A 24,827-nucleotide genomic window follows, 5' to 3' on the forward strand; every position below is an offset into this window, starting at 1 on the left:
TTGGTAATTTTATTTTTGTTAGTCCGTCTTTGGAATGCCAAATATTTTTCTCCTTTTCCATCTTATTGCTTGTTTGTCTGTATGCTTGGATACTGGTTTTCTTTTTCTTAATGATCATAAATAGTTTTTCTCTTCTCTCAAGTATGTCATTTTACTTTTTCTATTCTCTGTATTTTACTCTTATCATATTTCAATATTGAAACAGTGGAATTATGACTTTCTTCTATATACAGTAATATTTTTAAGTTATGGTTCATTTTTCATATATTGTTTTCTAAAATAAATACTTTTTAAAATAAAAAAATAAATTTAATTAGAGTAAAATGACAGAAACACTATGTTGAAGCAATTTCAAATGTTTTTATCCTGCTATGGTCATCTACTGGACATATGCTAACCTGAATGAAGAGTCAGTATCCACAACAAAAGTGGTTAGAAGTCCCTACAAAGTAAGTTAAGCAATGTTCTCATAGCAACAGGGAGAAATTAGTATTCTTCTAGTTAAGAACTTCAACATTTGTAATCTTCATGTCAACCCCGGGTTTGTGGAAATAGGGGCTTTATTCAGATTTTTCCTCTGTGAAACTAAGCAGGAGAGAATCGAAAGGACTGTGATTATGTGCTGATATATGTAAAAGTTATACATTGCATTGATGTGTTATTAACTTTAATGCATAGCTTTTCTAACTATACTGTAAGAATCCTACAAATCATAACTCACTTTCTCATAACTCAGTGTTGCTCAGCACTGAAGTCAGAGAAGCAATAAAACAGCAGCCTGTTTATATGGACTCATAGAAATTAATCATTATGAATTTTCTACTATAAAATAGACTCATGAATTTTGGAATTTATAACTATTATAATTTCAATTCATATTGTCTACATGTTAGTAATAATGCAGTTGAACTTTTCAAAACATAAATAAATAAATACACATTTTACTTTGAGTATACCAAATGACCATGACTTGATTCTTTAGCAGTCCCTTGACAAACACTATAGAAGTGACTTATTCAAGTATTACATTTACTTTTATACTTTATTTTCGGCTTTTAGTTTCATAAGAAGATTTTCAAATAATAAATTGATGTTTGAGATGTTACACTGAATTCCAAGTATAAGATGTGGCAAATGGCCTAACTTCTTTGAAGTTCATTAGCATCATGTTCATGGAGAAAGAGCACATAGATGCCTGTCAACAAAATTTTAACCTTAGGTTTCTGGTAGAAGGCATGTAGACTAGACGCTCTTCCATTGTGTTTCAGAAGACATATATAGTCTTTAAGACAATGAGTGTGAGGCATGCACTGGGATGTCAGTGACTCTATCACTGATTTATATGTGACAGTTATATACAGCTATACCTTACAACAAATTCTTAGCAAGTCCCAAAGTCACCATGAAGTAGGTAGCAATTGTGTTTGTCATGGCATGGTCTGATTAACAAAGTCAGGAGCCCAGGAAGGGTATTCTTTGAGGTTAAACATAGATTCCATCCAGGTGAACACGCCCAGCATCACCACAACAACACCCAAAACATTTACTCCAAGTCCAGCTTTAACCTAGAACAGGAAAAAACATAAATGTCAGTCTCCCAGGGGGAAAATCCTACAAAGTTTTCAGAATTGCATCTCACAAAGCACAAACCTGATCTCAATGACCTGTATAAGCTGTGATTATCATCAACTAGCAATATTATCCCTTTCATTTCAAGTGAGAATTTGTCCCTAATTATGATTTTGGTAGTACCAAAATCATATGCAAAGTCAACCTGCCCTTGTATGTTAAGTTATAATTGGAGATTGATGATCTTATTTCTCACTGGATAGGTTTCAGAATACCGTGTAATAACTGTATTCTTTGGGATTACTTAGCATTATTGGTTTTCCATGCAAGTATTCTTTAACTGAAATTTTGTAATGGCACTTCTATTCCTCTTTCTTAGTGTTGTTAGTTTTGAAAGTTTTACATAATAATTCTAGTGTCTGTTGAATAATCTCAAACTAGTTCATTTTACATATCAGAGATTGCCAGCTGCTGCTTATAAATTGCCTTTGTTACTACCATTTTTTATTTTGTTTTTGTTTTTGTTTTCCCTAGACTATAACCTTGCTCATTTGTTTATAGAATATCTTTGGCTGGTTATATGATACAATGCTGTAGGTGGGTAATTGTGACAGAGACTCTATGGCCTACAAAGTCATAAATAGTCATAGCCATGGTTTGTTCCCTGGCTGCTCCTGAATTCTCTGCATGGCTTTTTAAAGCAAAAGGGAAGTGTTTAGCAGGATTACTATGTATATCCTTTACTCTGTCCATGGAAGCTACATATTTATTAATTTATTCCTTAAGTCTTTACACACACACACACAAGCATATATGGTATATTTTATATTAAACAAATTCTATTTTCCAACAAAATGTTAATATGCCTAATACATAGAAATATTTCCAGAAGTTTTATTTTTTTGGGGGGTGGTGCAGGGACAGCAATTAGGGTGGGAAGAAGGAGCAGGAACTCACCTTGTAACTTCATGGATGTAGATAAGTCCCAGAATTGACTGACTATATTCTCGTTTGGGTTGGAAGTTGGTGATAGAGATTGGGTTAAGACTAGAATCTTCTCAAATTGGTTCTCAGCTATCACTATTTTTGTATTTGGAGACAGCATGTGTGTTCTACCACTTAAATTTGCCTTTGTTTCTCTCAGGGGCACCACAGGTGTTAGAAGCCACAACAAAGAGATTTTTTTCTTCAGCCACTGGACAGAATCTTCATCATAGCAAATGTGGCATAAGCATTTGTGATAAAGAACCATAGTGTTTTGATTTATGGAGTTTTTTGATCTATTGCCTTAGATTGGATCCTAATCTTGACATAAGTTTAAGGAGTCATGTTAAGAACTTCTGTGCACTTTTCCTTTTCCCCAGACCAGTGCTCATGCATTCCATATCTCTATTTATGACCATAAATTCTTACGGCCTGTCCACTTCTAGAATGTCTGCTTTTTAAAAATAATTCTGTGACCAGTCATGCACACAGTTTTAGAAACAGACTTCAAACTCTAATTTTCCCAGTGGTGGATTCCAGTTCAAGGCAGTCCCTATTTGGCCTGTTGGATGATTTTGTGTGCTTTTAGCTGATGACTTACCATGTCAATGACTTTCAGGTGGCCATATGAAAAAACAATAGCATTTGGTGGATTTGCAACTGGTAGAAGGAATGCAAATGATGTACAGAGCGTGGAAGGTAGCAAAATATAAAGAGGGTTCACATGAATGGCTTCAGCCTATGGGAAAAGCCAAAAGAGAGTTGAATAAATGAGCAAATTTACTGTAAAATACTTCCCTAGAATTATGTTGAAACCTGATAATATAAAATCATGCATAATTTATACCTTTTCAGAGTGTTTTAAAGTGTCTTTTATTTTTATGGTTATTGTTATGTAGACTTTTATAATTCATTTAGAAAGTAAAGTATCACTTATGTCAGAAACTACTTAAAACTAAATTTATTTATTGTTTAATCAGTGTTATATACATGCACATAATATACTATATAATATAGCAACTTTGTATATTCTCAAACAGTTTAGAATATTGTAAGATGACTAGTATAGCTCAAAATAATAGATGATGTCACAGAGGTGAGAGACACCAAAAGAAATTGTCAAGTGTGCAGCTAACAACCAAGAACATCTGGGGAAGGCTCTATGGCTCTAGAGATTTTCAGGGTATAGCTAACCCATCACTTCTGTGAGAAATTTAAAAATCCTTAGTGATCATAACTTAAGGAGATTTGTTATTATGTGGAACTTGTCACATACTTTTCTAACAGCTTTATTTCACTAAATAAAAACAGAAAGCAGAAATCTGAGATGACATTTGCCTGTGATTTCTTGCCAATAAGCAATTGATAAACAGCATATATTTTCTTTTCTAATTTGAATCAGTATTCACGTGTATGAGCAAATAACCCCATGGAGTGGCTGGAAAGCATTTTCAAAAGACCATTCTTATATATTTAAAACAATTCTTAAAGTGCTTTCTTTGCGCCAAAATAACCCACCTGAATCAGAAAAACATTTCAAAGCTATCTCATGTAATTGCTATGGAGCATGGAAATGGGTAGGGGGCTCTTTTCCCCATCTCTTATCAAATTGTCTCAGATATTTCCTAGGCATCAGTGAATTGTCTAAGATATCTAGGCCTCAAGGCTAAGACTATCTCTCATTAATCTATACATCTTTTATAGGAAGAACTTCACAAAAACTTAAGAGCTATAGAGAGACCCTGTCTTTAAAAAACAAAACAAAAAACAAACAAACAAACAAAACAAACAAAAAACCAAACCAAACCAAACCAAACCAAACAAACAAAACCCCCAAAACAAGAGAAAAACATATAAGTTGCTTATAGAATGTCCATTTGGGCCAAAAGAAACTCTGTACCACAGGATGAGAACTTGCAGTCAAAAAAACAAACAAACAAAAAACAACAACAACAACAAAAAATCTCTAGAGGAAAACAATATAAATGTAATACTCACCAAAGGAGATAATATTGGGAAAAGAATGGTGATGGTAGCTGGGTTGCTGGCTACCTCTGTCAAAGACGTGACCATCAAAGAAGATATCAGAATTATTAGCCAAATTGGTAATGAACCTAAAGGAGATAGTTTACTTCCTATCCAGCTAGATAGTCCTGATACCTACAAAACAAATTTTCAGTATTTATTATTCATATAATTCATTTTTTATTAATTACTTTTTACTTACTTTCAACCTGACCACAGTTCTCCCTCCCTCCTCTTCTGTTCCCTACCCCCACCTTCTCTGCCTCCCATCTCCATCCACTCTTTTGTTTCTGTTCAGAAAGGGGCGGTTTCCCATGAGTTTCACAAAGCATGGCATATCAAGTTGAGGTAAGACAAACTCCAGTATGAGGCATAGGTTCCCACAGCCAGCCCAAGCATTAGGGACATGTTCTGATTCCACTGCTAGGAGTCTCACATATAGAACAAATTATGCAACTGTCACACATTCCATCATTCATTTTAATAAAGCCCAGTTTAATCACACACACACACACTAACAAAGTTAGTTTCTAAAATATCATTTCCCATATTCTTGTGTTTTGGAAAACATGGATAGTTTTGACATGGACAAGTTTTCAGAATTATTCCAACATGATTGTCTTGCTTTAAAAGTTTAATTGTCTCTTTGCCTTTCTCTATTAAATGTTAATTTTATGTAATTAACTTATGCAAATGTCTTGATAAGTCAAAATGGACTATAGAGATTTAAGAATATTTCTCCTAAACTGTATCCCCCAGAAGAAAGAACTTTCAACTGTTATTAGCTATTTGCAGTGATATTTAGGTATTAATACAGTTAAGCTTCTCCTTAAAATTTCAACTTGAAACATTATTTCTGATTGCCTAATATGTTACCTGAGGATTATGTTTTCTAATGCCATTCATCATATGTGATATTTTCTGCCTCTTAATTCCTCATTATATAGCAATACTTTGGTTAAATGAATATTTGATATTTACTGCTATAATTATATAAATATTGTCCATTGATGAGCCATTTATCCAGCTAAGATCATATTTACTTTTCCTATTTTCCAAAGAAAACATTATTCTGCTTGCTTAGTTCCTCCCAGTAATTCACCATGCTCTTCAAATTATCTGGAGACCTATCCAAGAAGCAAACAAACATGAGAAGAAAGTAGGTTTGTTTCCTTCATGGTCCCTCAAGATGTCTGCCTTGGAATAGACCCTCCTTCTGCTCCATCTGGACTAGATTCATTTTGAACCCACTTAGCACTCCCCTTGTCTTAGCACTCTGCTTTGTGGGAACCCATCCTATATTCCACTCATTTGGAGGAACACATCTTTCCATATGTGCTGAGATTATCATGTAGAAGGCATGTTTGCAGAGCCTCTACAGGTCTGAAAATTCTATTTCACTTCACACCACTTTCCTAGTTCTGATTTCGAGAATTATAGCTTTGAAATCAATGAAATTGTTCAGCAATGCTAAGCAATTAATCTATTTTCTCTGTCTTTTGCAGGATTTTTTTTAGCTTATGCAGTCCAAAAAAATTGTCTGCACTCAATTAATAGGTAGTCTATTCTGTTTTTTCCCTCGGAAGAGTAGGAAAAGTCTACCTTTTGTGAGATTTTGACAAATTAGGCTATGCACCATAAAAAATTGATTATAAGCAGTAAACTCAGTTCCAAAGTGAATACAAACATAACAGAATGGGTACTAGATTTCAGTTGTATTGTTTATTGTTTTGATTCATGTACAGAATTAACTATTTTATTCATTTGTATTTTAGCACATGTATGTTTGTACAAGTACATGCTTGTGTTGCATGTCTGGGCACAAGTGTGTGTGTGTGTGTGTGTGTGTGTGTGTGTGTGTAAGCTTGAGTTTGATGGCAAGAATCTCCCCTGATTGCTCTTCATGCTGTCTGTGGGGCAAGTTCTGTAAGCTGAATTTAGAGTCCACTGATACAGCTAATCAATCTATCTATCTGTCTTGCTCTGGAATTACAGAGGGCCACTACATCCACCTGCCATTTGCACGTTCCTGGGGATTTGAATTCTGTTCCTCAAGCTTGTAGAGGAGGTATTTATCCAATGGGCCATATATGAATATAAATATTAGCTTTATGGATTTATACATATGTGTGTAATGAATATAGCAGGTAGAAGTATAAAAACTAAAGTTCAAGGGCTTCCTAGAAGATGAATGAAGAGTCTGCTTTATCTAGGTCTGATTGAGATGTGAGAGGAATGCATCACTTGTTTGTGATCCTTCCTGGAATCCATTATGATGCTACCTCCACCTCAAGACTATACTTTCAGGGATCATTTGCTATAGTTCGTTATCCTTTCCCAATTTTACTTTAGTTTTAATTAAAATATAGTTATGTCACTTACCCCTCTCTCTTCTTTGCAAACCTTCCCTCTCAAATTCATGTCTCCTTCTTTATTATTGTGATACACATATACACAGACTCACATACATGAATGCATTTACACACATATGCACGTATAAATCTACAGGATTCTGAGAGTGTTACTGTTGCTTAAGTGTGTAAGTTGTAGGTGGACCACTTGGCACTGGGCAATCATCTTTTAGTGTTTACTGCTATTTATCCTTTTGTTGTACTTCTGACATATGTTCAATTTTACCTTTTAACAACGTTGCTGTCTTTTAAATATATTGATGATATCATAATTCTAAGTTTTAGAGAATCATTTTGTGATTCTTTTAAAATAATATTTCCTTTACTTTTCATATTTTTAATATTTCTAACATCTCTTTGAGGTATCAATGACAAAATTTAGTGTGTTTTCTTCTTTATTCATTCTTTTTGCCTTTTCCTTGTTACATTTCTTTTTGTTCTATATTTCACTTTATTTTATTTATTTATTTATTTATTTATTTATTTTTGTTTTTGGTAATTGCATATGGGGCTTTCCCCAACTTCCTGATAACTTTTGTCTACATACTCATTTTTTATTTAAAGAGACTATTAAATGGGTGATTTAAAGCTCTTGGTGGTAAGCAAGGATTGTTGATGGAGATGATACATCAACTTTGCTATAGAATAAACCAATTTTATAAATGGGGATGGTATTTTAAGAAATCACATAACTGGGGAATCTTTTTAAACCATTTTTTAATATCCAGCTCTGGCTTCTCATGTGCTTACAATATAATTGGTTGCTTCCAATTATTTCTCCCTTTCAGGATCTTATTCCTAAATCACCTAAATTCTGGAGGACACTTCCATGTTCTGACTCATGTCGTTCATCTATTTTCATGAAACCATTTACTGCTACTGTGCTATGCAGTTTTTATCTTTAAAGACCAGAAGGATTTTTTTGTCACAATTATTATTGTGTTCTTGGGAGTTTAGGAGTATTTAAGAAAGCAGTATTTAATATTTCACAGTTATAACTTAGAAAAAACATTTGAGGAATTTGAAAAAAAAAAAAGAACCAACAACAGGGAAAAAAAAGTATTTTCTGGGTTGAGTTGGAGAGTCTAACACTTTGTGAGACATCAATCATCTTAAATCAGGGGCTTTTAAGAGGCGGTCCCAGCATGAGGTAAATAGCACATAATTGCTATCTCATGATTTTCATTTTCTTTTTCTTTCTTTCTTTTGGAAGTAGAAATATTCTCTGGCTTGAGAGATTTGCCAGACAAATTATGACTTTAAACAAAAGTTTTTGAAGTTTTTTTTTTTGTAATATTTTGGAAAACCAATTTTTAGCGTCTTATTTGTGTACAGACTTTTTTTCTTGTGGGAAGCTGAGGACTTCAGTTGGTTACTCAGGAGGAGTTTTTATTTTTCCTGGAAATTCTTGCAGAATGCAGATTCTGGTTAATAGAATTTCTGTAATGAATTTTCTTCCCTCCATGATTTTTCTAATTCTTCCACTGAGAGAGCCATATGCATCAGACTAAATCCACACCTTTTCATTTCCTCAGATTTTGCTGTTCTAGGGTCTGGTCGATGCTTTCAAAGCCACTTTGAGTGTCTAGAGTCCAGTCTAGACATATTTTGAGGAGAGATGAACAAAATTCTTATGAATGTCAGACTTTCTGATTCTGCTTTCCTCACACTTCAAATAAGCAGACATATAGATGCCAGTGATTTATTCTGAGAATTCAGATCTCATTACTGCTGAAATAGTAGAAAAGAAAATTATTATTGTCTTATATTTCTACCATTTTCATCTGGACAGATTATGAGGCAAGGCAAATCTCAGCCTAAAGCAATTTTGCGAAAGGGTCTCTGAATTGAGACAACTTCTAAGACTTACAGTTATTACCAAATTCTATTGTTAAAAGTTCAGAATCTAAACACTATGCATAAACTATTAATAAAGTTAGAAGCAAATAATATTTTCCTAACAAATTATCAAGAAGAAAAAATAGAAATTTGTCCTGAGAACTGAAATAAGTAGATAGATAATAGATAGATAGATAGGTACATGACTTCTAAGAAGCCAGGCGACTTGTCACAATTCCTCCCCTGTCATTCTCCTGTTTGTGACTGAGTATGCATATGGATGCATATCACTCTGAGTGTTTAATAGATGGCTATGAAACCCACAAGTAAGTGCTTTGTATTCAGACAGAAGGAAAAAATATTATTTGCTTTTTCAAAAAAAATTTTGAGAGCTTCAGACATTGACGCTATATTTACACAATTCTCAAGCTTCTCTTCCCCAACTTCTCACATGTCTCCCCTACTAAATTCATGGTCTCTTCTTCAACTATATATATATATATATATATATATATATATATATATATATATGTATATATGTCCTACTGAGTCCATTTGATGATGCTTGTATATACATATGCCCAAAAATCTTTAGAGAAGATAATTTTTCTAAGAAACCTACAATGACCAGAGCTATTAGAAGGGATAAAAACCTTTCTTTATATCTGTCTGCTGGTGGCTAGATTGATGAACTGGCTATCTGTCTAACTCATGATCTTTTCATTTCTTTCTGACAGTGGACTTCATTCACTAGATATATTCAATTGTGGCATTATTTTTCATTCTCCATATTTGACAATGACAGAATGAAGGCTCATAGAACTGAAACCCAAGAACCCACAAATTCCATATGAAACAACATAAAAATATAAGAAGCAACCAAATAAACATATTCCAATAGGAATCACATTTTTTAATCTCAGTTGTTCCTCTTACTAAACTATTCTTCTAATATAATATAATGGATTAAGAATTTTAATCTTCTTCACAGTATTTCCTTTGACACACTGAGACACTGTAACAGTATTGTTTATGCTTGCAGCCTATAAAAGTTCTTGAACTATGAACTCACGACATCTGCGTGGGATACTACATGTCTATATGAATTCAGCATTAAAATGAGAGGATAAAGGTGAATATGCCCAAAGCCTGAATGTGTCTGTGTTCTTCTTTTCAATCGCCTAGCTAATTGTTAAATATCTTACACACTGAGCATTACCTGACAGCCATCTGCCAGGGCAAAACCTCCACCAACAAGAATGGCTATGTCCCAGGGCATGAATGACTGGAATTCTTTCCAAGTAATCAGGGGAGAGTAATCAAAAGCAACTGCAAAACAAAAAAAAAAAACCTACAATTAAATATTGTTGAAAATAAGAAAATATGACAATTTTATCTGTACCCTGAATAGTCATTTTACAAGAAGCTTACAATATTATGATACCATTTTCAAGGCAGAGATTTGACTTAGACTTTGAATTTCCACTGATCTTAGGAGGACTATTGTATCATAATAATTAAAAATGCTATTACTTAGGTGCTGGAAAGATGGCTCAGCACTTATATCCACTGGCTGCTCTTTCAGAGGACATGGGTCCAATTCCTATCATCTACATGGTGACTCACAACTGTCTGTAATTTCAGTTCCAGATCTGATACTCTCTTCTGGCCTCTACAGGCACAAGGGATCCAAATAGTGTACATACACAGGCACCAGGAAACACTCATACATATAAAATACTTTAATAAAATTTCAGAAAGTAACTTGGACAAATCCTCCAGATAATATTTAAAGTGTGTTTAGGTACATTTTTATGATGTTGTCATTAGTAATGCCATTCATTCATTGTCTCATTTTTCTACTCTTACTATAGGACAGTGCATTGAACTCAGCTGTCAAGTGGACATGACCGAGAATCAGCCGAGAAGGTAGGCTTGATGAAGAATTACCTTGATTGGCTTGGCCTTTAGATATGTTAGTGGGGGACTATCTTGACTGTTCATTGATGTGGAAGCCCTGAATTTTATTAGAATAGAGGAAGTTTCAAAATCATGAATGTATATTTTTCTTTTTGCTCTTGTCTGTGGATGTGACATAATTGCAGTTCCTGCCTTGATATCTTCCCAGTAATGGATTGTACCTCAGGACTGTAAGGCAAATGAGCCTCCCCTTCTCTATGTTGACTGGTGTGAGGCTATTTACGTCAGCAGCCGACATGAACCTGTTTCCAAACTATTATAACTCATTTGCCCTATGTATGTAACATAAGAATTCAGCCCCCTAAAATTGATATAACTATAAAGCACAGGCATGTGTGAATTGTGTGTAAGAAATGCATGTAGGAGAACATGTGTTCCTGCACATGTGCACTTCTCTGTCCATGGGCTGTAAGTGCAGTGTGTATTCCTATTGAGTAACTTTTCCAATGGTGACCCCAGGTTATGTCTACATGGGGCTTGTTTTCTTTTTCTTCAAGGACTTCTGCAAAACTATAAGTAATCTTTCTCATGAAATTCATCCTTTACAAGTTCCTCAAAAAAATTACAGAGTTCTCATCATGAAGAAGTGATTCCTAATTTTTTTCCCTTGTTAGTCGATATTTTGATTTTGGCAGGGGAGGTGGTATTACTCATTGAAGAGCTGGAACCTGGGTATAGAAGGAAATCTATTTCTCACTTCTGTAAACTCTAGTGAGTCTTCCTGTAGGTAGAGATAAATGCTGGTTGAATAGGGATTTCAGGGTGTAAGTGAGATATGATATGATAGATGTTGAGCTAGCATGGCCATTTTTAATATCCTATGTGCTAACTGAAGCTTATGGAATTTTAAATTCTTCAAAAGATCTTCTATAAATTTGGTGTTAGAAATGATACTCAACCAATTTCTCCAGAAGATGTAGTTTTTGTCAATTTCTTAGCTGGAATTAGAAAGAAAAGTAGTCCTGCAACTAAAGCAACAGTTGAATCTGTGACATAACCAGGGTACCTGAAAAATATCAACAAATGTGTGTATTAAAGATGGGATGAAGAACTTATATGAGATGTCAATTAAGTATGTTAAAAATACTTAAATAGAAGTGATAATAAATATAGGTCTTTACTCTGGACAGTCTTATTGATGTAACTTATAAGGACCAATCATTTCAGAATGCATTCCTAATAATTCAATACATTTCTTATATTATCAATACTGAATAAACAGATTATACTTTATTAGACCAATAGAGCAGAATATTCAGGTAAACTTCAGATTTGTTAACCAATTTTCTCTTTGAAATATTGCCTTTCATTATAATGTCAGAGAATTGAACTTTAAAGGGTTGCTGGAGTTTGGCAAAGACCCATGTAATTGATTTATAATGTCATTCTATTGGATTTCGCGAGACATGCTGTTGTTAGTGTCCCCTCAAACTCTTGTATAAACTGTGAAAGCAAATTGATTCAGTTTCTAGGATGAAACACCTGCTTTTGCAGTGGGTACCAGACACACATACAAAGGAAATCAACCCATTTGATGCTTTGTCCTCTAGAAACTTAAGAAGATTAATTATCAGAATGGCATATGAGATGCTCACAAATGATCCCTGTACAAATTAAGAATAATTCGGGAACAGATGGAGCTAAGAATTGCCAGACCGTTCTAGCAAAAAGATAGGTTCCCGGAAGCCTCAGCAGTTAAGAGGCACCTGGACATTATACAAATGAAACAGACACAAATAATTAGAATATAGCTTGAGAAGTCAGTAGCATCAACTACGTGCACTTTTGTAGCCTGATGAAATATGTACATCATAAGGCTTGTTTTTCTATCTTATATCTCAATCTACTTATTTTCTATACTCTTGTAGTTTATGTGTAAAATATTAAATAATCAAGAAGTACATTGTTTTTTCTGAATTTGATATATTTTTTAAAAATTTATCTTAGATACAGGGATTTTTTTTTACCTTCTTGACAAAAAACCTATAGTGGTATAATTACTTCTCAAAACCTGACCAATACTTGTAAATATATTTTTTCCTTGTTATTCTATTTTAGTTACAATTTTTGGCTAAGCTTTTGCTAAACTGAGCCAGGTGTCATGTAACTGGATTTTGTTTTATATGAAAAGACATATTGAAATCAGTCCAGATTCAAACAGATGGAATGCAAACATTAGGTGGTAGCAATAAATCTTAATATATCATACCAGGCTAGGAAATTGTAACTACCTAAAACCTGCACAGAGTAATTTTTTTTACAGAATACGTACTTTAGTTAAAACATTTTACATTATAATTATTTCATTATTACTTTGAGTTTTGATTCATTATGAACTGGGGTTATCTTAGCACTACCAAATATTTAGCCTATACAGATTTTCACTTGCCTTGTGTTTGTTTTATTTATATTTTCAAGCTCTGTCCTCCTTCCCCTTTCCTATTATTGTCTCTCACAATGCTAGGTGACAGCTAGCAGAAGCACCTGCTCATAGCAAACACTGTTTTCCTGCCACAAACAAAAGCATCTCCTGAATGATGGTATCCTTGCATAAGGAAGAAAAAAATAGATTCTGGTTGTAGTGAGAAGTCTATGGGGACTTTCTCCTAGTTTGTATTTGTTATTATTCCATCTAATTTACAATGTATTAGAGAGACCAAGAGCAAACGTGTGAGCGAGTTAGAGAGAGGAGACTTAATAATACTGGAGGTTCAATCTTAAAGGGAGGTGAAGCTATTTATTTATTTATTTATTTTGCTCTAAATCCTATTAGAAAAATGCAAAGTACCAATGTTCTATTAAACAATAGCTTGTTTTAAATAAATAAATCACACTTTTGCTTTGGACCTCCCAAAATGAGAAGTTCTTTGCCTAAAGGAATCAAGAAACCCAAGCTGATGTTTTAAACTATCCCACCTCGTGCATTGCTTGAGGCAAGGTAGTAGCAAGAAATTTGAATCCCTGCTTTGCACCTTAAAAAATATATTATTGTCAATGCCTGTGAAAACAGAAAAGTCAGGCTGAGGGAAGGTGGTGTGTCTATCTTCTATCAGGCCAAATTATGTCAGACTCAAAACAGTTTCAATTTGTGCTCCCAGACTGTGTGAATCCTTGCTGGGAGTGTGAGACAGAAATGCAAGGGGAAACTCTCCTGGATTTAGGAACCAGAGTATATGGGTCAAAAATAGACCGAGAACACACTACGTAGCATTTATTTCACACAATTTTTATTAGAAAAGACATGCAGTGTTCTCCGTGCTACCTTAACTTCCATCTTCCAGGTAAAAGGAGCTAGAGCGCAGTGACTTGTCCAGAATAAACAGATTGTGGAGCACAGTGCTACCAGGGCGGCTCTCACGGCTCCCCTCCTAACCAGCATAGGCCCTGGTCTACATGGTTTTCACAGCTGCCCTCCTAGCCAGTGTAGATCCTGGTCTATATGCAGCTCAAATCTCTAACTTTGCCCTGAGGGAATAGCCCCACTGTCTCATGGACCCTGCTTTTCATACAAGGTATAATGGCCACCCTTTCTGCTTTCTTTCCTTATACTTAACACCTCACCACAGGAGATTAGACATAAAAAAATATTTTTTTCCAAAGAAATGGACTAAATATCTCACGCAGTTTTTCAGCAGTTGTAGGAAGTGTTTAGCAGAGACACAGCACAGAACAGGAAGGGGTGGCACACTACCCTGAATACTTACTCTGAAAACAGGACGGACCAGCCAGTGACAAAGCCAGGATCCCGACTGAACCAGAGCAAGGCCATTACGATGAAGATCACCAAGGTCACGATTTCTTGATACCTGTCAAAAAACCCGCTGCTGTCATTTCTTATTTTCTCAGCATTGGTGAAACTTATGAGCTGTTGTCAAGCTGATCTTAAGAGGCCATGGCCGCTGTGGGAACATGATTTGTTCTTATTTAGAGAATGCGAGTGTGGACGCCCTTAGAAAAGACCCTTTATCCTTAGTCTCTGAAGTGTGGTTTTGGTTTTTTTCTACCTAGCAAATTTTAATTGGGCAGTGGTATTATTTAATTTTAGTGGCTTAGAGTCCCTGAACTTTTCAGGTTTGTGGTCTTAGTTCAAGTGCTATGGCTCCCTTGCTGTCAAGTTCATGATTTTTTTTTTTTTAACATTAACTGCTTGTGTTTGCACGCATTCATGTGGTGTGTGTGTGTGGGGGGGAGAGGGAGTACTCATGCCCATCTTACCTAATTGGCCCAAGTTTTTCATATTCTTGCTTGATCACCTCAGCACATGCTTTTTCTTTGAGTGTTTTGGTTTTGCCACATTTGAACATCTCCTTAAAGCTGGAAAAGATAAGAAAGCTTTAGAGTTAAGGAAATTTGTAATTATTCCACCCCCCCTTTATGGAAGAGCTTTCCTGAAGGCTGTATAAATATATAATTGTGGGTCTCTGCTGACACCAGGAACCCTTACCTTGTGACCATGAGTCTTTCATTGACTATTCTCTTCTAGATGTCTGAGTTTTGCATTGCTTTCCAAGACATCTATCCATCTACTCCCCTTTACAGGTCATTTGTATTACACACATATTTCCACAGGCCACTCATCTTTACCGGTCTCTATACCATGATAATTATAGATGTGCAGTAAATACTTGACATGTATATTACAGTAAAATGTACATTTGTTGGGCATCTTGGTTTCTAAGTTGCTACTGTACATATGGAAGTTGCAAACTTTTATGTAGACATGGAGGGCAGGGACAGGACAGTACATAGATGTTCCCTTTGGCCTAAATACCACTACATTTTTGCCTTTAGCTGCTTGCTTTTGTAGTCTCTCACTGTCATTTGTTATTTGTCTCAAAGTCTAGTATCTTTAAAATTTTGAGCATTTTTATGGGATATTACTCTAGGCATAATATTTTTTTAATCCTTCTGGAGGAAGAATCAGATGAGGAAATAGATTCTTAGGGATTGGCTCTTGGAATTACGATGACTAGCCCAGTTAGGGCCTTCTGTGTGCACAGCAAACACAGAAACAATCCTGTAAAGTTATAGTTTGGGAGAGAGGGAGCAGGAAGACAGAGCAGAGAGAAAGTCATTACCAACATAGATAAAGCTTGTGCCTGGCCATAAAACATTGTTCCACTTTTCCCTTTTGAAAGAGCAGAGAATTTCCTTGATTCTTTTTGTTATTGTTGCCTGTCTGTTTGTTTAAGATAGTTCTCTCTACATAGTCCTGGCTGTCCTGGAACTCACTATGCAAACCAGGCTGGCCTTGAACTCATAGAGATCTGCTTGTCCGTGGGTGAACAGAATTTCTGTGATTCTTAAGGCATCTATCCTAAATATTCACAGTTATCCTCATGCAAACATGATAACCTCTGACTGAAACTGGTTGGATATTGTTTCATTTGTGATCAGAATGAAATTTTTCTTTCAATTAAGTTTCTGATGCAAATCTTACATTTTATCTCTAATCACAAAGAAACAAATCTGAGGACCTCCCTGAGAGCTATCTGTAGAAGAGAGAACAATAGTCAAAGACAAAACTTTTCCTTACACTGCATGCATCCTTTGTCTGCTCAGCTGCAGATGGTAAACAGTTAGGTCAAGTAGAATTTGCTGTGCTGCAAATGCATGTTAATATCGAACAAGGGAACTGATGAAGCATATGAGGATGTGTCTACCTTTCCATTGAAATAAATGCAGAGGACTGATGGATGAGCTTCTTGTATGTTGGGGTTGTTTATAAAGAGTGAGTTCACTGTGCTAACAGCCAGAACACTAATCAGAATGTATGGTAGCCTGTCAGGGGAGTGGCAGCTAATTTCTGTTTGTCAGTTTAGAGCCTTTAGAGGTAAACACTCTGAAAAGACGTCTGAAAAATTGACTGGAACATGGAACTGCCATGTCTAACCAGTAATGGCCAGCAAGTGGACTGTTAAAATATAACACTGATCAGGATTCACGGACTTGGCCTAATGAGTGCATTTCTGAGGGATTTTTCGGTTCCTTGTTGGGAACGTAATCTAATATGCCTAGTCTTTATCATCTTATTTTTTTCCTCAGTGACATCCTGTATTAAAATAATAACAAAAGTTGCATATGTATTTGTTTAAAGTCATTAAAAGTAGCAACAAAGAATGGAAGTCAGCAATGGGCTAGTCACTGCATAGTGTGTACATGTCTAGCACTGGAATTGTTCTTCCTGATTCCAATCTTGCTACCTATGCAATTGAATTAGACCCCAAAAGCTTGGATTTCCAGGAAAGGGTGCTTAGTATGCAGTTGGCCTGTCATACTGAAGGCCACCTGCTGAAGTCAGTGACATTCCACACATTTGCTTCAGCAGGAGGACTGCCACATGCTGCTCCCACAATCTGGATAGAACGTTTTTTGTTTTTTTTTTTTTAAACCATCAGTCCTATCTTCCAACTACTAGCGCAATTGGACAGTTAGAAAGAAAAGCAAGATGAAAAATAGAGAGGGGGAAATGTCAGCCATTACCTTGCTAGACCTGGAAACTACAGCCACAGTTAAGACACCAAAAGAAGTCCTAGTGGCCGAGTTCGGCTTAGCTACCTTAGAGAATAGCATGCTGCTTGACTCATTGGTCCTTGAGATCATTTAAATTAAACTATAAAAATGAATTTTAAATATTATATTATTCAGGAAACTATTATCATGACTTGTAATATACCTAATTCCTAATGAAGTATTCAAAGATGAAAGTGCAGGCCATATTTTAGATTGTGTTGATTAATCCTTTATGGTTTTCATAGTGGCTGTCATCTCAGTCATACAACTACTGAGTACTTACCAAACTACCAGCTTCAATCCTAGAAAAGCAGTGTCCTGGAACTCTCTTGAAATTGGGAATTTGATATTTTAGTGGGATTTGTGGTTCTTTATTGATCAGAATATCTTCCTTTGGTTGTTACGTGTTCAATTTGGACTCTTAAATGTTGACATCCTGGTATGGGATGTGATCTTATCAAACTTATGAGTAAATTCCACTGTTTACAGTGTAAGATGCTGAGACTGATCGTGGGCAGTATATGCAGAGATTATTCATCTGTCCTGTGAGAAGCCGGGGTTACCTCTTGTGGTTTGAATAATAATGGTCCTGTCTTAGTTAGGATATTTATTGTGAAGAGATACCATGACCATAGCAACTATTATAAATGAAAACATTTACTTGAAGTGGCAGCTTACACTTTCAGAGGTTAGTACATTATCGTTACAGCAGGGAGCATAGTGATGCAGGAAGGCATGGTGCTGGCTGCACCTTGGTCGGAAGGCAACAGGAAATGGACTGATACTGGGAGATATCTTGAGCATAGGAAATCTCAAAGCCTGTCCCCACAGGGACACAGTTCCTGCAACTAGGACATTCCTTGTTACAGGTGGGAACGAAGACACACCTCCTACTATTGCCATTCCCTATGAGTTTATGGGGCTGATTACATTTAACTACCACAGCCACTATAGGCTCTCATCTTTGACTATTTAGTTTCCAGGGAGTAGTACTCCTTGAAAGTATTAGAATAAGGATGTGTGACTTTATTGGAGGAAATGTGTTACTGGAGGTGGGCTTTGAGATTTCAAAAGCCTATGCCATGCTCATTCTCTCTCTCTCTCTCTCTCTCTCTCTCTCTCTCTCTCTCTCTCTCTCTCTCTCTCTCTCTCTCTCCTCAGCCTACAGAGTAGGAAGTAGCTCTCAGCTACTTCTCTAGCACCATGCATGCTTCCCACCATATAGATAATAAACTAACCTCTGAAACTGTAAGGGAGTCCACAATTAAATGCTTTCTTTTATAAGAGTTGCCATGGTCATGGTCACAGTGTGTCCTCAGAGCAGTAGAAGGGTCATAAAGACATCTCACTTTGCCCAATAACTAGTCCAACAGCACCCCACAGGGAATCTTCAAAGACTATGCCACTTTACATGTTGAAGGTGTTATCAACTTTGAAACTAGCATAAAACAGGAAAACCTATGTGTTAATAGTTGAAAGTAACTTGATAATCTAACGGCATTTATCCTAAAACAAGCACAGGTCATGGCCTCTCACAACTCTACTTGTGATAGTTAGATTGGGACCACAATGTAATCAGTTTCTAATGCCTTTTGAGAAGTTACTATATCACTTGCTTAAAATTCAGAGGGCACCCCACTGTATTTTATAGACTCTGCCAATGCCAACATTTTTTAAATTATCCCAGTCTAACCTAAAAATATGTTCATGTATCTTAAAGTTTTGAGTGTGAAAAATATGGAAATGTGCTTTGTGTAGCATAGGGGAAAAAGAACACTGGATTCAAAGCTAAAAGCATGGAACATAGATAACTTTATCACATTAAAGTAAAATATCTACTTACTTGAATCCTAAGAAAAGCCACTGAAGCCAGATCCAGGACAATAGGAGAAGGATTATGGCAACCGGGAAGGAAAACAAAAACCAGGACCCAAAGTTGAGGCAACGGCAATCAGGGTAACGTCTATATGAAAAGAGAAAGCTGGGTTAGGGAGGAGAGACATGATGAATCTTCACTGACAGTCACGAAGCTAGGAGCAGCAGTCTACAGCTTTCATGTGCTGTGGACAGAGAAGGCTGCCCTGGAGTGTACTCACAAGTATCTCCTGCCCTCATTCTGTAACTGCATAGTTATACTGCACCCCACCAAAGTAGGAGGGTTATGCTTCATTTTTATTCTTTTTAATCAATCTCTAGTGAAACACTTGTGACAACATCTATCATTATAGCTTAAATTTGTTAAATACAAAAAGGGGTACATTTTGCTGCTCTTATTCAATCTAACAGACTAGGAATGACCAAGGAGAATCAGCTGGGCTGAGATCAGGTGAGGTGGGAATAACTCACTATTGGGTACCATTCCCCATGGGTAATAGGTATCCTCACTCACTATTAGTTACCATTCCCCATTGGTAATAGGTATCCTCACTTACTATTGTTTACCATTCCCCAATGGTACTAGGTATCCTCATTAGACTGTCTCCTCTAGCTGTTTTTCAGTTTTGTTTTGTCTTAACAAAAACATGGTACCATCTTGGCTATATGAGAGGCCATTCTATCCAGGTTTGGGCCCAGTCTCATGAGATACTCTGGACCAGAAATATTCTGTGTAAGAAGTCTGATTTTTCTTTATCTTCTACTTATTTTGCTTTCAAATTAACATAATAACAAAACATCAGCAATCAAACATGCAAAGATAACAAACATCTTTTTTTTTTGGTGACCTTACATTCATTACTTTAAATATGGCCTAAATACTAAATAAATTATCATATCACAATCACTTTGTAACTATAGAGGAACACTGTAACTATAGAGGAAAAAAACTGAAAAATAATTAGTTTTGATAAATTTGTCCCTGATGTGATAACAAATGAGAGTTGGAAATATAAATATCCAAAAATTTTACAACCTATTTTTAGTGCTTTTGGAAATGACAAAATGCTGATAGCTTTTGGAAAATGAAGGTTTTTGATTTTTGTTATAGTTTATTGCATAGCAATTTCTCCAGAATTGAAGTATAACTTCCTGGAGGGAGGAGTGAAGTTCATAAGACCAAGGAAGTAAACAAATTACACAAGTTCAGGAAGCTGAAACCAAGCCACAAAGCCACTGTCCAAGGTTATAATCAAAAGGCAATTGCCAGAAAGATGTTCTGGGACCTAGTGAGCTACATGTAAGTCCAGCAGAGATCTCTGGGATTGTAGCATTTCAGAGTTGTCACTTTTGCTAGGGTGAGCTTTTGAGTGATTTAGCTACAATTGACCAATCCAAATTTCTGTATGTCACCCCTCAACCATTTTCCTGTAAGTAACTCCAATATGCTTCTCCAACTGGAACTGTAATAGAATAGTTTATTACCTTTTTGGGGTACCCTATTTGGGCTGAGTGAACATTTGTTCAGATCTCCTCAGGAATAGTCATATAACATATTTCAATAAGAGTTTGCATTTTGTTACTCAAGAAAAATTATATAGCCAATCTTAGAGGCCTGCTTATAAGTTAGCACTTGATAGGCTACAACAGGATGATTTCAAGTTTCCAGGCTGTCTGTATCATATAGTAAGGTTATAACTTTTAAAAAAATCATAAATTTTCATGTAGGCATCCCACTTAGCACTGAATGTTCCAAGGCCTCTCACTTTCTGCACAGTCTGGCTGTGAGTCTCTGTGTTTTTCCCCATCTGCTGAAGAAGTAAACTTCTCTGATGATGGCTGAACAAGGCACAAATCTATGATACAGCAAAATGTTGCTAGGAGTCATTTTACTATGATGCTCCTTTAGTAGAACCATACTATTTGGTATTACTGTAGTCCCTGGGCTATCTTGTGTTTTTGGCCAATCAAGCAATGTCAAGGTATGGGTTCCATCCCATGGCATGGGCATTAAATAAAGTCAGATCTGGGTTGGTTTCTTCCACAAACTTTGTGCCACTATTGTACCAGCTTATCGTGCAGATAGGTTATCTTATCTCTGTGATTTCAAGGCCAGCTTGGTGTACAGAGTGAATTCCAGGACACAGAGAAACCATATCTTATAAAAGGAAAAGAAAGAGAGTAATAAAAAAGTCAAGTAGAGATAGAAAGTACACAGAGAGTCTGGATAGAGTATGTTATAGTGTTGTCTTTAAATTTTTTGATTGCTGAGGAAGGAGCTACAGCTACTAAAATACATTTGATAATAAATGCTGCTGGATTAATCCAATTTACATATTTTGAAAATGCTTTGACTTCAAAATTTAAGTCTAAGGACAGGTTACTTTGGAAAAAAGGTTTTGCTCTTGTTTCCACAGAAAATTAAAAGCTGTGGATTCTATCCAGACTATTATGGTTTGATCAAGCCAGACCCCCTGAAGCAATGGTCCCGTTGATCCAACATCCAAGACAGCAGGGACTACTACAGCGAGGATTTGGCCTGATCCCCATGACAGTATCCCCAAACAGCAGAAAGTAGTTTGGAGAGAATAATGCCTGAAATCCCAAAAAATATTTATAAATGTATGTTTTCATTTAAATTTGGTTAGTTATACATGATTAAGGATCATAATCAATTTCTTTTTAAAGAAAAAAGGGGAAATATGATATAGAAATAAACACTGTATTGCAATGGATTTTGGTTTACTGATACAAATTTAAGGTCAATTTTATTATATGTATATTTCTCCTATTATTTAGGTATTGTGGTTATACAGCTCATTTTAAAAATGTATAATTAAACACAGATTGTAGTCACCTATAATAGTCAAAACTTATAGTTAGGTTAGTTAGGTTATGGAGCTTGCCTTCAACATGGCAGAAAAGGCCATCTGGGCAAGACATTGCTCTTGCCTAGACTGTTTGACTGTATGCTGTATAAAGTAGACATGCAGGACCCTCAGGAAATTGACTGCTGAAACAAGATGGACAGTCCTGCAGGGTTCCTACTTCATGGAAGAGTCTGCCAGACACTCTGTAGGACACAAAGAAAAATTACTGAAAAACTTCCAATACAGGTGAAACATTTTGAAATTTCCTGCTTTGTTGAGAAGTCAGCCAGACACACTGTGGCCTATGGGCTGAAGAAAAATACTCCAATGTTACAGAGGAACTATGGGTGACTGGCCAGGCATTGAGATATCTTTGTCAACTCTAGATTTATATATTATCCTTGTAAGGTCCTTGATGGAGCAGAGACAGATAGTTATGACTACAGTTTTCTTAGTTATGATAAAAGGTGTTACATATAAGACTTTAGACTCAAAAAGATAGGATAGGTGATAGAATATTTTCTTTAAATCTTGCTAAATGTTAATGGACTAAATATTGTAAGTATAGTTCTTGGTAACTATTTTGCTATATATAATTTTACTATGTTAAAATTAATAACCTTGCTTTTTATTTAGACAGAAAAGAGGAGATGATGGGGTTGTCCTTCTGTATAAGTTTGTCTAATTGGTTGATCAATAAAACACTGTTGGCCAATAAGACAGCAAGATAGGTGGGTCTAGGAGATGAGGAGAATTCTGGGAGGAGTAGGTAGGGAGGAGTCACAATATGATCCTGGCAAGAAAGGATGAAAGTCAATCATTCTCCAGTAAGATAAAACCATGTAGAAATACATAGATTAATAGCTATGGTTTAATAATTAAGGCAGAGCTTTCTCTAGTCATCATCTAATAGCTTTATAATTTAAAAAATCTACTTTTAATAATAGAAAAAAAATCATATAAATTTTGATCTTGGCCATTCTGTTTGGGGTGGACACAGGGTTCCACCACTAACAAAGAAGCTATTTGCAGTTTGTTCCTGCTGGGAAAGGGAAAATCAGTTTTTTTCTGATGAACTGTCAGCCACACCTGAGAGTGGCCTCAGGTCCAGGAGTAGTTGTCCAACACAAACAGACTCCATAATTTGGATATTTTTTCTGTGGACTTTTTGTTTACTTTGAGTATTCTTTTGTATTATTGGGGTTTTTTTTTGTTTCTTCTTTTGATTTTTTTTTCTTGTTTTTGAGAAACAGAAAGAGCTAGAAGTTGGGTAGGTAAAGAAGTAGGGAGGATCTGAGAGAAAGAAAATATGATAAAAATAAATTGTATCAAAAAAATTAAATAAAACATACGAATAAGTGAAATGATTTACATTGCATGTATGTAGGAAAGTTACATACTTCAGTTTTTCCTTGAAGACAACTTCTAAGTGATGTTAAGACCCAGGGGCACCTTGATTATGCTGCCCCCATGGCTTCTAATAAATCTATACTTTTAACAAAAATAATTATGTGTTCATAGCTTTATACTTGTAATTTCTTCTAACATTTTCTTTGAGTTTACAAAAACTCTTGAATCTCCTGACCTCTGAAGCTAGCATTATCAACTTAATGATAGTTGATATTTTATCTACCTTGAAGAAATTCAAGGGTTGGTTTATTTTTGTACAATTAGAAAGTAGAAAATAATAACTTTTAAAATGTCTAAAAATTTGTAGAACTAGGTGAAAAGAAAAAATTTTACCTTGTCAAGGAGGTTCTATTGCTTTTAGTTGGAAAACAAAACATCTGAGCTGCAAATTCCATCAGTTATATTAAGTTACAGAATGGCCTTTGTTTTTCTGTCTAGCCCTTTGGCACTTGGATGAACTATATGGATTAGGATCAGAGTAATGCTGACCCAAGCCTCACTTCACTTTTACCATTTGTCAGAACACCTTGAAATCAGGCCGCAATGCTTCCCGCTCCCATTGGGATAGATTTCTATAGAGCATATTTGACTGAAAAGAAGCTTATCAAGAGTTTTACGTGGGGGGTAGTTTATTTAGAAATAAAATAATGTAACCCTGTAAAGCTAAATTTGATGTTGTTATTTCTTTTCTTGAGTAGTAAAGAAGGCTATAAATAATTACATAGGAATATGGCTCTATGAACATCACTGTAACAGATACCTAGAATAAATATTCCAATTAGTATACTATAAAAATTTATTTTCCCAAAGCATTCATTTTCCCATGGCTCTTCATATTCTTAATGAATGCAATGAATAAACTTAATGAATTTTATAAGAAATTCACACTAAAGTATGACATACAGGCAATAAGTAAATAATTTTTAATAGATATAATGTTATATATTGTATAGAAATATATAAAAATTTTAATATATAACAAAAAGTTATGTATTATATATAACATGTATAGTATAGAAATATAATATTAAAGAAGTTTTAATGTGTGAATTTAAAGTTTTAGTTGGTGGTAGTAAAGATAAAAAGAAAGCAAGAGGCTTTATCCATTTGTAAATTGATTTTCTTATAAATGGGTACATGGAAGAGAGTATGAACAAATTTCATTTGTCTGAATATCAATCACTACCCAGTTTTCCAAGCAGTACTTGTGAAAAGTTCTGTCTCACATGTGGGTAAAAGAATAAGTATATATAATATAATTAGGAATTATGCTGGCTTAGTAAAGTGGCCATGGTAGCTTCTCCTCCAATATCCATGACTTCACTAACCCTGAGTAGTGGTATAAGTTTGC

General features: G+C 35.4%; 1 protein-coding gene across 1 annotated transcript in view; it reads right to left on the reverse strand.

The window, feature by feature from the left end:
• Window positions 1–1,380: 1,380 nt before the first annotated feature.
• The window catches only part of Slc13a1 (solute carrier family 13 member 1), a 77,733-nt gene continuing 54,286 nt past the window's right edge, over window positions 1,381–24,827 (reverse strand). Inside the window, exons 8-15 of the mRNA XM_051175761.1 lie at window positions 19,165–19,284; window positions 15,024–15,122; window positions 14,513–14,614; window positions 11,708–11,814; window positions 10,048–10,157; window positions 4,552–4,713; window positions 3,155–3,292; window positions 1,381–1,565 (exon numbers count right to left, since the gene is read on the reverse strand). Coding sequence (XP_051031718.1) covers window positions 1,428–1,565; window positions 3,155–3,292; window positions 4,552–4,713; window positions 10,048–10,157; window positions 11,708–11,814; window positions 14,513–14,614; window positions 15,024–15,122; window positions 19,165–19,284 — 976 coding nt within the window. The 3' untranslated portion in view covers window positions 1,381–1,427. The remainder of the gene's footprint in view (window positions 1,566–3,154; window positions 3,293–4,551; window positions 4,714–10,047; window positions 10,158–11,707; window positions 11,815–14,512; window positions 14,615–15,023; window positions 15,123–19,164; window positions 19,285–24,827) is intronic.

The sequence above is a fragment of the Phodopus roborovskii genome, unplaced genomic scaffold (genome assembly GCF_943737965.1).
Source record: "Phodopus roborovskii unplaced genomic scaffold, PHOROB, whole genome shotgun sequence".
In the NCBI taxonomy this organism is placed as follows: domain Eukaryota; kingdom Metazoa; phylum Chordata; class Mammalia; order Rodentia; family Cricetidae; genus Phodopus; species Phodopus roborovskii.